Source organism: Charadrius vociferus, unplaced genomic scaffold (genome assembly GCF_000708025.1).
Source record: "Charadrius vociferus isolate BGI_N301 unplaced genomic scaffold, ASM70802v2 scaffold317, whole genome shotgun sequence".
Lineage (NCBI taxonomy): Eukaryota > Metazoa > Chordata > Aves > Charadriiformes > Charadriidae > Charadrius > Charadrius vociferus.
The window spans coordinates 413,822-426,612 of record NW_009649193.1 but is presented as its reverse complement, the minus strand read 5'-3'; the positions used below and the strand labels follow the sequence as shown (position 1 = coordinate 426,612).

Here is a 12,791-nt window from a genome sequence, read left to right as displayed (position 1 = left end):
ACCTTTCCTCTCCTGTTCTGAATTATGGGTCTCTGTTTCTCATTGTTGAGGACAATATTCTTTACCACCTTCTGTCTTTCTTTTCACATTTTGGCTCCTTCAGAGGGATGGTTCCCATGCAGTGTCTTACCTAACCTGTGACTTTTTGCAAAGAATAAACTCCTCGTCCTAGTCAAATCATTTGGCTGTGCAAACTTTGGACATTTTTTTGAGTTTTTCCTATCTACAGCATTTCCTTAGGGTTGGATCTCAAAATGCTACACAGAATAACAGAGGTGATAACTTTCATCTCTTTGCTCGCTATGATGTAGAGAATTTGAGTGACTGAGTATGTCAGAAGAAGAAATGTCACAGCCCTGAGGGCAGAAATAAACCTTAATGGAGCTGATGAACCTCACCTGGGACCCTATCCACACCCTGCCCATGGGTCAGGAGCCCTATTTAACCTCAGCTTTGGGCCTGTAGCCCCTCCTTGAGTTATGTTGTAGGAGTATTGGTCTTCATCCCGTCTCTAGTCCTGCTTTCTAGCTGGATTATGGGCCCATGTTGTAGTTAAGCATCCAGCCCTGTCTCCTCTTGTTTCTGAGTGGGCTCCTCGGGGGAACCCTGGACCTGGTCCATCTCCTCATTTAGTGCTGTCAGTGGACCCTGTTACCAGTGTCTGGCCCTGTCTGCTGTGTTCAAATTATGGTATTTGAACTGCCTTTTATTTGGCAATACTTTTCTTTTTTTGAAAATTCCTTCAAGTTTACTTTTTTTCCTAAATGTTTTTCCAGTGTAATTCTGGCAAATAAGTAAACTGAGTGTTGACAGCTGAGCAGGATAGGGTTAACTTTCATTGGGTTCCTGTAATCATTGGCTATATGCGGCTGAGACATTGAGGCTTGGCCTAAGAAAAAACCAAACACAACTGGTTCCACTGCTGGGCAGAGGTCCAGAACTTCCCTGAAGGTTGATTGCCTGTGACTTTGTGCCACTTTGTCTCTGAATTGAGGCTGAGGAAGATCAAGCAAGCCTGTTCCACCTCCCTTTGGGGATGAGGTAAGAGCGTGCATACATACTGCTGTTGTTTGACTGGTGCATGGTAACTCATTAAACTGTAGTTATGCTGTGGTGTCTGAGAGCTTCCTCTGAATTTCGGTGGAAACTTCCATGAAGACATCCATGCTAGTGCAGGGGCTCAGCAACCCATCATGTTTCTGGTGGCTCCACCAAACACCATTTTGGCTTCAAATAGATGGGCGCAGAGGTGGGAATAGGGGCGATGTTCACACAGCTATTCAGCATCTGATGTAGGCTGAGATGGGTCTTCCGTGCAGGCAGTGAAGGCACATGGTTCTCCAAGGGGTGAGTGATAGCACTGTGTAAGGCCACTGCACTGTATTCCACCACTGACTGTACAAGGACCTGCAAGGTTGTAGGTACTTGGGATGTGGGCAGAAGTCTGGACACCCTTTGGGCAGAATTCCTGTCCAATGCAGATGCTGTTAGAAATGCCCTGGAAAAATTGAATTAAAAGTATATAAGGAGACCTTGACGTCCACTTACTGTGAAAGTCACTCCCAGATTGGCTATCAGCATACTAAGAAACCATTCCACCAGCTGTTCTGCCATGTTGTAGGGGGGGGAAAGAGGATAAAATGGATTCCCTGTCCTCCTCTTGGAGGATCTAGTCATATACCAATAGCAAAACAATTCCAGGTTACTCCCTTATGGTTATTAAAGACTTGGAACAAAACAGTTAATATCAGCAAGTAGCTTAGGTTAATAATTAAGCATGCCCAATGGGCATCCCTGAGCTGTCTGTGACAGACTTTTGAGAAACTAGTCTGGTGGGTTTCAGCACACGGTGACTCAGTTACCCACGCAGGGACTGAACTGAGTGCCTAACGCGACCTCGGACTGAAAATTGTGGTGGAGGTGACATCAAAGGGATGGAGCAGTTACACTGGTATGGGAGCTTCTGCACTTTGCTAATCGGAGGAATGGGAAGAACAAATTAAATACAGTAAGTAATACCAGAAAAACTCCTAATAAGAATAATAAAAGTAAACCTAAATGATTTGTTATGCACCTGCTTTGAAATGCGAGGTTCCCATGCATCAGGGCTCAGGGCTCTGGACTCTGACCCCGACAAATTGCACTTATGTGAAAATGTGCAAGAAATATAGGGAGAGTTGTTACAGTATGTCTTGTGTTACGATAAGCAATAGAAACTTTGAAGTTTTCTTTATGGGGACAGAGTGTTTGCCACAGTTATGGGGTAACTAAAGCTTCTGCCCAACTCTCACCTCTAAGAATGTCGCTCTTCTGCTGCATCTTTTCTGGGGTGTTAGCCCACACTTCTTCCACCGTGCAGCTCTGTGTTTCTGCGCTCTTACTCAGCAGCTCTAAGGCTTTTTATCTGAGAATTCGTGGCCATGATGTATAGTATTTGGATGATTCTAAAACCGCCTTTATGGTAATAGCAATAGGGGACGAAGCATGTGAAAAACAATCAGCTTTGCCATAAGGTTTGCCTTTCATAGAGGACCAACAAGCAGACTTGGTTTCTTGAACACCCACTATGGATGCATTGCATTCCACTCTGATCCTGCCGAAAAGTTCCCACTCCTAAAGGAGGGAGAAGTGCTTTAGAGGCTGCACAGTATCTCCTGTAGTGTTCATTTTAGACCAGGCGTGCACTTTCGAAACAAGTCTTCTCATCTCCAGACAGGGTGATTTTTAGTGAACAGATGTAAATCCTTCTGGATAGATTCAACAAAGATAAGCACCAAACGACACTCTCGCCATTAACGGATGTTCACTCCCTGGGACTGGGCTAGAGTTAGTGCTGTATGTAACACCCCTAAATGCTTGTAGTGTGGATGTTGGGTCTTCAGCACCGATTGTTTTGCTCTACAGATCTGCTTCTATTGGGTTTTGCAACAAATGTGGACAAGGCTTTGTTTGGGATTTTGTCTGCTTCTGCCATTATCACCAAGTGCTTTGCTGCCCAGTCCTGAGCAACTATTTCTGTTCTCCATTGATTTTGGAGAATGATTCCTCTCTAACCTTTCACCAACTGTCCTGAAACTCCTTACTGTGTTATCTAGCAGAGATTGGACAGAAAGAAGCAAATTCCTTTCCCTCCGCTTTCCTCTGAAGTACGGAATGTGCAATACCCTGACAATATCCAGTGCCCTTGGACACAGGTTGACCACATCTTCTAATAAATGTCCAAGAGCACATTGGTGCTTATAGACCACAGATAATTTCTTTGGGTATGTTAGTCCTTTTAAAAATGACTTAAAGCATCAGCAATTATGAACCACTGTAGCAGTAACAAACAAAGAACCAGCCCTGGGTGCTTTGTTCCTTTTTTTTTTCCTTTGAATAGTGAGTTTTGTTTCTGTTTGTTTTTTTGGTGGCGCTTTTTTTTGGTTTCCTTTTTTTTTCCCCCCTCAATGTACATGTTAGTCAACTCAACCAGCTTCATTTTGACAGGTCTTATAGACATTTACAGAAGCCAGCAAAGCAGACAATGCTATGGACAGTTGTTTAGGCTTTCTCAGATGACCCGACAGGCCCTCACCAGTGTAGAAGAGGGTTTAAATCAGTGCAGTGTATGTAGTGGATGGAGTAAGACCACTACATGGAAGAACACGTCAACTCTTGGTACCATCATCCTGCAGAGGAACTGGTCCTTAAGAGAGTTGAGGTCTATTCTTGTCCTCTTTTCACCAACAGACTGGTGGAGCAGGATTGTGAAAGGCTGTCTTTGCTCTTCTGTGTGGGGGAGATGGATTGTCCCTTTGAGAATTACTGTTTATACAGTGCCTCATACAGTGATTGTGATTATTTTGCCCTTCAGATCCTACCATAAAAACAATCTAAAAAATCTATCCTAAAATCCTAAACTATCTTCTCGCCATTTGATTTTTATCTTTATGCCTGGGGCTTTTGTGGTCTGAACTGAGTTTTGACAAACAAGGGATGTTCTGCGTAAGGATGTCCCAGTCTGTGCTTACTGGTGAGAATTTGAGGTTCTTGCTCATTTAAAAATGTGGCTAAATTAATTGACTCGTTATTTCCATACTAGTATAAAATCCAGGGTGAAGGCAGTATAGTTGATGGTCTACATTTTTAAATCTTAGAACAGCTTCTGCCATAGACTTTATAAAAGGAATGTGTGATATGGCTGGCTATGATGGCAAGCAAGACCAAGGAACTTCCCAGGCTACAGGGACTCAAATGTTTATATTTTTATAACAATTCCCAGTACCATCATGACCAAGTCCACCAGGGCTCTTCCAAGCGACACCTATACACACCTACAGGAGCCAGCATGGACCATTCCTAGTTTGGAGCTAGCTGTGGACGGCTCGAGAGTTTAATAGCATAGCCAAGTAATTTGCTTCCAGAGCTAGAGAATGACGATGACGGTGATTTAGTCTGATGTAATGATTTTGCACAAAGCAGCACAAAACTAGGAGAGTTTAACATCATCTGCTCTAAATCCTGTAATTGCTTTCACTGATTCACCTGTGCATACCACTTAATGAGAGTCAGTCTCCTGAAACATGGCCCCGCGGGGAAAGCTCATCCTGAGCTTGTCAGAGTGGTCTGTTTGGAGGGGCATATGTTCTGTTTAGAGCTGTTGGGTGGGAAGGAAAAGAGTATGGTTTGCAATATATTGATCCTTTATACTGTGTGAGAGGTGAATTGGTGTTTTCTCTGTGATTCCACATTGCAGCCCATCTCATCTGCTAGAACACAGACCATCGTTCCCACAGGTCTGCAGTGTGAAGAAAGAACACAGATAGGGCTTGTCTTAAAGTTACATGGAAGACACTAAAACCCCAAGCCATGATCCTGGAGCCAGTCTTTTGTAAACTCCCTATCCAAAGTTCAAGATGAACCCTTGGAGACCATTCTTTCTGAGTGCCGGGATGATATTCTTTGCAGGTGGGTGACAGAGAGGTGTTGTCTCCAACCACACTGGTCGTACAACGGCAGCAAAATCCGGTGCCACTGGGTTGGATACAGACTGATTGTGAGTGAGAGATGTGGGGAAGCATCTCTAAAAGGTGTTGAACATTACGGGATATTGACTGCAGCATACTGGACATTGTCCACCCATATCAGTGTTTTTTCATGGCGTTATTTCCATAGCCAGTGGAGATTTGTGGATTCATTGTTAATTTTCCCTGTTCTGCCTGGGTTCATCTCATGCCTGTTGATTTTCATTCAGTTGATGATAGAAATATCACTGTTCGCATTTTGATATTAAGGGTTCATGACACATGTATGTCCAATATTTGGTTTCAGTGATCAGAACTGGTGTTTGGTGAGATTGCATTCATGTGCAGCTAAGGAGTTGGAATCTCCTGAAATGCTAAATAGGAAACTGTGAAAGGACTTCTGGAAAATTGTGATATCTGGCTACAAAAAAAAGAAGCCAGCCACTGGTCCATCTCTATTAGCATCAGAGGATAAGAGCCGTGAAAATAAATCCTAAATCACCTTAAGAATTTGATGCCTTTATGAAAAGCATTGTATAGCAAGTTACAGGTGACTTAATTTCATGAAGCAAGAGTTCCTTCCCAGGCCTGTGTTTCTTTCCTAAGGACTTTGTCAAGAAAGAGCTGGACAGGCCGTCGTTGAGCCAGAAGAGGATATATTTTGCGGGCAGCCCTAGGTTTGGGAGAGTGTACACAAGTCAGCAAACACATTTCTTTGAGAGCTGGAGGGATAAACATGAGGTTTATTGTCTTTATTTTAATTCTTGAGGAGGACAGGAAGCTCAGAGTGTAGCTTGTTTCACCAAGTCCTGAAGGCATCAAACCCCCTTTGGAGAAGCAGGACTAATTACATAGCGGGGACAGTTGGAGGAAATCAAGGATGAGCAATACAACTAATTTGGAAGCCTAAGAAGGAGAAATGAGGTGAAGGGTGGGATCACAGGAGGGCAGCTGTCAGGTTACTATGTCTTGTCCTGAATGGGATCTTTTAGATGTTTTCCTTACACTTCAACCTGATGTATCTGGGTTGTTCTTGCAGTGACAGCCACAGGATTGCTCATTAAGCCCCGAGAGGGCAGCGTCGCTGGAGGAACATGGATTGCTATTACCCTGGACGGTGAGTTTTAAACTCTTATGAAGCACGTGTCAAAGTGACAGAGAATTAGCTCCATTTTGAGATTTGTGGTTGGAGTGACAAGCCCTAAGCACCAGATACATGGGCTGTGGCACCCAGAACATGACATTGGCTTCAAATTATTACTTCATAAGCTATTGCTGGTGGTTGCTTGTTTTAAGTTCTTTCTAAGCAAGAGAAATTAGATTTCTACCTTTTTTTTGTAGACGTAGGTCTAGAAATTTTCCTTCCTGCTACACTTTTATTGAAGAAAAGCTGGAAGTCTCCTCTGTCCATAGGTCCTGTGATGCCAAAGCTTTAAAAACACTAATAATAAACAGAGATCTGAGTAAAAACCAGAGAAATTGGTATGCCGTGCTCGTATGGGCCCAAAACCAACTATACAAGACTCGGCCTGATTTTCTGCAGTGCTGCATATTGATTCATTGGGAAGAGAGTTGGTTTCTGGGCCAGGTGTGTGTTTGGTTGAGCTGCTCAAGTTCCAGCACTGTCATTTATAACTATGATGAATGGTATCTGTTTTATTTGTCTGATTATTGTGTGTTCCCATAATAATGATGAAATGGAGGGAAGAAAGAGTTCATGTCTTCAAGGGAGATGAGAACTCACCGTTCAAGCAGAGTGTGTTTTTTTTTGTGGGGAGAGCAGACAGTCAGGCATTGGGAGAAGGGGAAAAACCTTCCTGGGACCAGGAGGAAATGTGAAGTCTGCTGCAAATTGCGAAACCGCTGATGTCATTCAAAGTGAGTCTGTGGGCTGGGAACCACCAGGGAAGATCATGAGCAAAGGGAAAGCGGTTTGTAAGCTGTCTTTATTTCTAGTTGTATTTGTTTATGCTGCAAAAGTTAAGCATGTTAGTTTATGTTCAGATAAAGCTTGATTAGCTGAAGATGAAAAGTCTTTGATCCTTTGGACAGCTCAATCTAAAAAAATGGGCTAATCAGGTCCACCTTACAGCATAGGCCAACTTGAGGTTCTGTCAGCAAAACTGTGCAAGATACCAACTGCAAAGATGGTGTCAAGCTACTATTTTTGCAGGTGCATAAAGTATCTATGGGCACAGTGTCTTTTCCAGTGCAGATGGTTGAGTTGACTCAAACTCCCAATAACCATCAGTCTCTGAGGTAGAATACATGGGGAAGAGACCAAGTATTGTATTAGAAGCAAAAAAAGAGCCATGCAACTGCACGGTGGGATGAAGTTGGTCTTAATTACACAAACATGATTTTAAAAAGCCTGATTAGAGGGTCTAAGTGCTGCTCCTAAACAGAAGCTGAGTTGCATATTCAAAAATGTTCAAATTATGTGTGACTGAATGTGAGCAACCTTGTCCTCACAGAGCTCTTCTGGTTGACTTTGATTACTTAGGCTCAACATCCCACCAGCTAGAACATGTCTTTTCAGCCAGTGGGTCCCAGCTGGAGGTGTCCCTGGTGAATCCAGATCTGCCCAGGTTGCCGTGTGATGTCTCTCCTGTGTATTTTGACTTATCCACTATAAGATGCAGAACAAGGTATGATCCATGACTACAGTGTGGGTGAGACCTGCCATTTGTCTGGTAGGATCTTCATTTTCTTTCAGTGTCTGTACACGTAGTTTTGGAGTTTAAGGAATTTCTACGGCTGCTGCTGTGGCTGCACCTGAGCACCTCCTAAATTGTGTGGCATTTATCCTTGTTTCAACTTAATGAAGCACTGGGTTAGCTATCATGAGAGTCAGAGTGAGGCTTCTTGGAGAGGCCAGACTCAGATCCTCAAAGGTTTGTAGACATCTAATTCTTAGATGCAAAACTCCCAAGAAAATCCCTGGGGGAATTTTACCAACTTCTGGTGTCTGTGACCTGTCCAAGATGACAGAGAGGTTATGGGTAGAGTGTGAAACAAATGTTTTCCAGCACCGGATGGACAATCTAAGCTCCATGTTTTCCATCCTGTTATAACTTTAAAGAAGATTGTTTGACTGGAAGGCTAGGGATGTCCCAACAGACTGTAAGAGTGACCCTAACGGGGCTCTTCCATCCCTTGCTGCTATGATTTGGTTGGGAGTTAATTCTGCTGAATGCAGTGCTGAGAAACTGTGTGCATTATGGATGCAGTGTTAATTTATAACTCAGGATCAAGTTGCCCTGTAAATCCAGGCAGCCCTGGGTTATTTTAAAACTAATGAATAACAATTATTCATTAGCATTAACGAACACTAATGAACATGTCCATGTTTTGCATTAACGTACAATTTGGATAGAGTTCTGATGTGGTCCTATCACCTTCTGCGCTTCACTGTAATTTCTTGTGGTGCTTCCACACTTCTTTTAATTTGTAGTTTTAGAGATTGGGTTCATGTGTGTAAGGTTTGGGTTCACAGTGTACATTTTTTTTCTCTATCAAAGCCTTAGTGGACCTGCTAAGAATGGAGACCCTGTGAAGGACCTGACTTTTCCTAAAAAATAAACCCAATCTGTGTAAAAATAATATAACGCATTTTCTTCCACCTAGGTCTTCACCCCAGGAGGGTTTGTACTATGTGGAGGTGATCTTTAAAGGACATGTAATTAACAACCTGACTGAGGTGGAGAAAGAAAACTATACTTTCAAGGTAACCACCAGGCAAGGATAGAAGTGATGATAATAAATTAAAGGTAGTGAAGGAAGTCAAACTTCAGACATAGTATCACAGGGAATATGTTGAAATACTATCCTGCGTACTGTATGTCTGGTTGCATGGCAGAACACAAAGTTAGGATGCTCCTTCCGTCCCTTAAAACTAGGTGTATTGAGATACTCATGAATCTGCCACTGGATAGAGAGATGACCGAAGAGGTCTTTCTGGATCAAAAATCTGAGTCCAAGTTAATCTGTGTGCTTAAGCCAAGCAGTCAGAAAACACTACTGTGTCAGAAGACCCTATGTCAACTTCTTCTGGTGTTACCTTCCAAGCTGCAGGGTGGCAACTAACAGTCTGCACTGGCAGGTAACCACGGGCAAGAATACCTCTCGTGGGCACAGCTTATTCCAGGAAAGGACATCTCTCCAGGCCTAGGACAGCTCTCCACACCTGAGATGAGGAAGATCTGAAAAGCTCACACCTCGGTTGTGATTGCATATCTGTTGCTCAGTTATTTTGAGAGCTCGCTGCTCCCATTCAGACCAGTATTTTCCCTTTGACACTCAATGTCAAAGCACATTGTCTCAGGAGGTTGTGGGGTATGGTGGTATTAGTCCAGTTAATGACAATGGTGTCAGGACCTCTTGCAGAACAGAATCCTTAACCATGGCTGTGACCTTTGGGATGAGGCCTGGTGTGTTCGGAAGTCACGTCCTGCTTCTGTGCTAACTTCGAGTATTGAGCGAGAAAGCCCAGCATTTTCAGTAAATTGCACATTAAAGCTGAAGAGTCGTTGGGTGGTTCAGCTAGCTTAGAGAGTTGATGAAAAATCACCAGGGGATGCTGTTAATGAGGCACATTCCAAGCTAAATAAAACACAATGTGTCTCTTTGTTTTGGGACTGGGACCTGGGAGCTATGCGTATTAAAAATTAATTTTGCCTCTGCAGTAGATTGAAAAAGCCCGCTGCAGGCAGCAACAAGTCTGAACAGCTTGGAAGACTTGTGTCAGCTAGTGGCCCTGGCTTTCGTGCTGTTTTGACTTCTTTCTCTCCATCAGCTCCAGCTCAGGCTATGGCGTGATGTTGCCTTCGCTTCTTAGAAGTGGCCATTACTGAAGGGAGTTTGTAGCTACTCGCTCCTTTTTACCATGGCCATGAGGAGGAGGAGGGAAGGCAAAGACTGAGCTTTGAAAGGGAACGGGGTTCAAGGAAAGCTCGAAAAAAAACCCCAAGATATGCTATAAGACAATGGTGTCTTTGATTTGGTTCAGCAAAGGAGTTTGTTATTTATTGGGCTGACAGCAGCATCTGTAAGTACAAGCGAGGACAGGAGAGGGCTCAAAAAGAAGGCAGGGAGGATGGAGATGTGTGGAGAAGGCTTGGAGAAATGGGTGATTTGGGGAATGGGGACACATGGGAAATGTACTTTTTCTGTAAGGTTAATGAAATCGAGCAGCTAATGACCTAGACGGAAACAGGATTTAGCCACCGAGCAGGACTGCGGGCCAGATTTATGGAGGTATTTGTAGTGCCTAAGAAACCAGAGAGACAAATGGGCCTTACGAAGTCTGAACAAGCCAGGTGCCCTTATACATCACTTTAAGCCCAAGACCCCTAGATACCTTGATGGATCTGACCCTCGCTTTTCACATAATGATTTTCATTTCCAGAGTGCCAAAAGCTGCAACAGGGAAAGAAGATGACATTACTCTTATTTTTCAGAGCAGATGTGAGGAATAGAGAAGCGAGGTGGTTTTGCCAAGGTCTCCCTGTAAAATGCAAGGCTGTGCTGTATTAGCGAGCAAGGCAGGGTGAGGATGTGGTCTCCAGCACGGCCTGGGATCACCTAGATGCTGCTCCTTGGTGCATTTTTTTCTTCTTTGGGTGATGGCAAGTCTGTTCTCATTAGCGTGGATGAGGCCACCTTCTTTTTGGTGTAGAGAGAAAGGTTCCCTACATGGATATAAGCCCTTCAGTTCTCTGGGCCAAATAGCAGCTCCCAAGTTTTTTTTTTTTTTTTTTTTAACTCATGTAGCCATAGTCCAAGAGCCCACCTCCCCTTTCCATAATGCTCCTTGTGGCTTTCCCAAGATATCTAGCTCTTTGTCATTACCTGCTTAGGTACGTTCCCAGTAACACCCGGCCACACTGTCTCAGCTACATCAGCCTGTTACAAGAGAATATTCAGCTAACCCAGCACTGGATAATACCTAGTGTGCTGGAGGCAACTCCTTATCCAGAGCAGGAATTTTTTAAACACATCCAAAGAGTTTTGACTGCCTTTTTATTTCCTTTAGTGCTGGGATACAGATGCTCAATTTGGACAGAAGGCACTTTTTAGCTGCTGAAGCCATCTATTTATTTGAGCTGCTCAGTTTGCCATCTTCTAGGCAGGGACAGGGGAGGGACAGTGGCCTCTGGCCACTCAACTGATGAGTAGTGCTCCTCAACATAATGCCATTTGAGTAAGAATGGTGTCAGCCTAGGCAAAAGAATTCTACAGTAATTTTTGTTAAAAAAAAAGTCTCATATTTTAGAGTCAGCTGGAGAAAAGGGGGAAAAGGGCTGATCTACTTGTTGAAAATGCAGCCAAAACATGTGCCAGGTCAGGTATCCATGTCTCTCAGCTACTTTGGGAGGCTGATGAACTTCCTCCACTTGGAAAGAATCCCTGCGCATTCCCCATATTCTCAGAAGCTTGTCTCAAAGCACAGTCTCTCTGCTCCTCCTTGGACTCTGTTAAAGTAAAAAAATAGTACCCCATAGCAGATTTCCACTGTTTTCTTGCTGTTTCCTCAGAGGGCAAGGTAGTGCTTTCCCAAAGACACCTCTGATGTATTATACTGCATTAAGGTGGGCAAATCCAAACATTTTCTTTGCTACACTGCTCTGTGGTACCCAACAAGCTTGCTAAAGGCCAGCTGAAGTATCTCACTTCTGTGATGCAGAAATAGTTTTTAGGAGTATATTATTGGGAAGAAAAAAAGGTGTCATAAAGCCAGATAAAATGGAGTTCTTGACTTCGGATAAAGCATGGTTTAGAAGTGTTATAGTGTATTAAACCATATCTTCTGGAATTGACTCAAGCCAGGGTGGACAATATGGACACAAAGAGGATGCAAAAATAGCAGTAAGCCATGCTTTGTGGAGGGGCCAAGAAGGGGACATCGCTCCTTTCTTGGAGCAGGACTCTGCTTCAAAGATGAAAACCTAAAGTGTGAGTCTCTGAAATGCTGTTGCCAACTGTGTTGTGAGCAATGCGTAATCAGATCTTGTTGGGCTGCTGCGAAAATGACTGCCATTTAACTACAAATTTCTCTTTGCAGTTCTCTGCTGCGCAGACACCTGTGGTTTACCAAATTAGTCCACCATCTGGCATCCCAGGTATGGGACCTTTCTTTAAGCTGGAGCCCACTTTAATTATTATTTGATGTTCCATACTGTCTTTCGCCTTATGAGGGATCTGTCTTGCTGGGGGTTAAAATGGGCACCTCCAGAACTTAATGTCCAAGCTCATGCTGAACAGGAAAATGGGTTTGCATGAGGGGAGAGTGTCTACAGCACTGGGTACAAGAGAAATGGGTAATATGCAGTGACCAGGTTATTTGGTACTGACCTTCTGCAGCCCAACTCTGCCTGAGTAGAGAGATGTTGTTCAGCAGATGGGTAGATCTAATAATTCTCAACTCTTGAGTTATCTGACCCTATTTATTTAGTAACAGTTTTAAGAAGAGTTAGTTATTAGGTGATGATATTGTCATGCCAGATCTTTTGGTTAATAGGGCTTTCGATCAGACATGAGTTACATGAGAAGACAGTCACTGGTTTTGATCTGAAGAGTGAACTGGTGTACAGAAGACTTTTTTCCCCCCTATTTCCATTCTGTTTGTATTTGCAGACTTTAGAAAAAAATTGAAATGCTTAGTTCTAAAGTCAAGATCATTCAAAACATTTTGGTCTCTCAAGAGTGCAGAGAGGTACGTGAGTGATTAGATCACACAGATGCTCCTAAATCTAAGTCCATGCTTCATTTCCAATGATTTTCTGGTAC

At 43.4% G+C, this 12,791-nt stretch overlaps 1 protein-coding gene across 1 annotated transcript in view; it reads left to right on the top strand.

Annotated features, from left to right (window-relative positions):
* The first annotated feature begins 4,895 nt into the window (after positions 1-4,895).
* The window catches only part of PKHD1 (polycystic kidney and hepatic disease 1 (autosomal recessive)), a 272,152-nt gene continuing 264,256 nt past the window's right edge, over positions 4,896-12,791 (top strand). The window contains exons 1-5 of the mRNA XM_009888974.1: positions 4,896-4,947; positions 6,043-6,120; positions 7,507-7,651; positions 8,631-8,730; positions 12,067-12,124. Of these exons, the coding sequence (XP_009887276.1) occupies positions 4,896-4,947; positions 6,043-6,120; positions 7,507-7,651; positions 8,631-8,730; positions 12,067-12,124 (433 nt within the window). The remainder of the gene's footprint in view (positions 4,948-6,042; positions 6,121-7,506; positions 7,652-8,630; positions 8,731-12,066; positions 12,125-12,791) is intronic.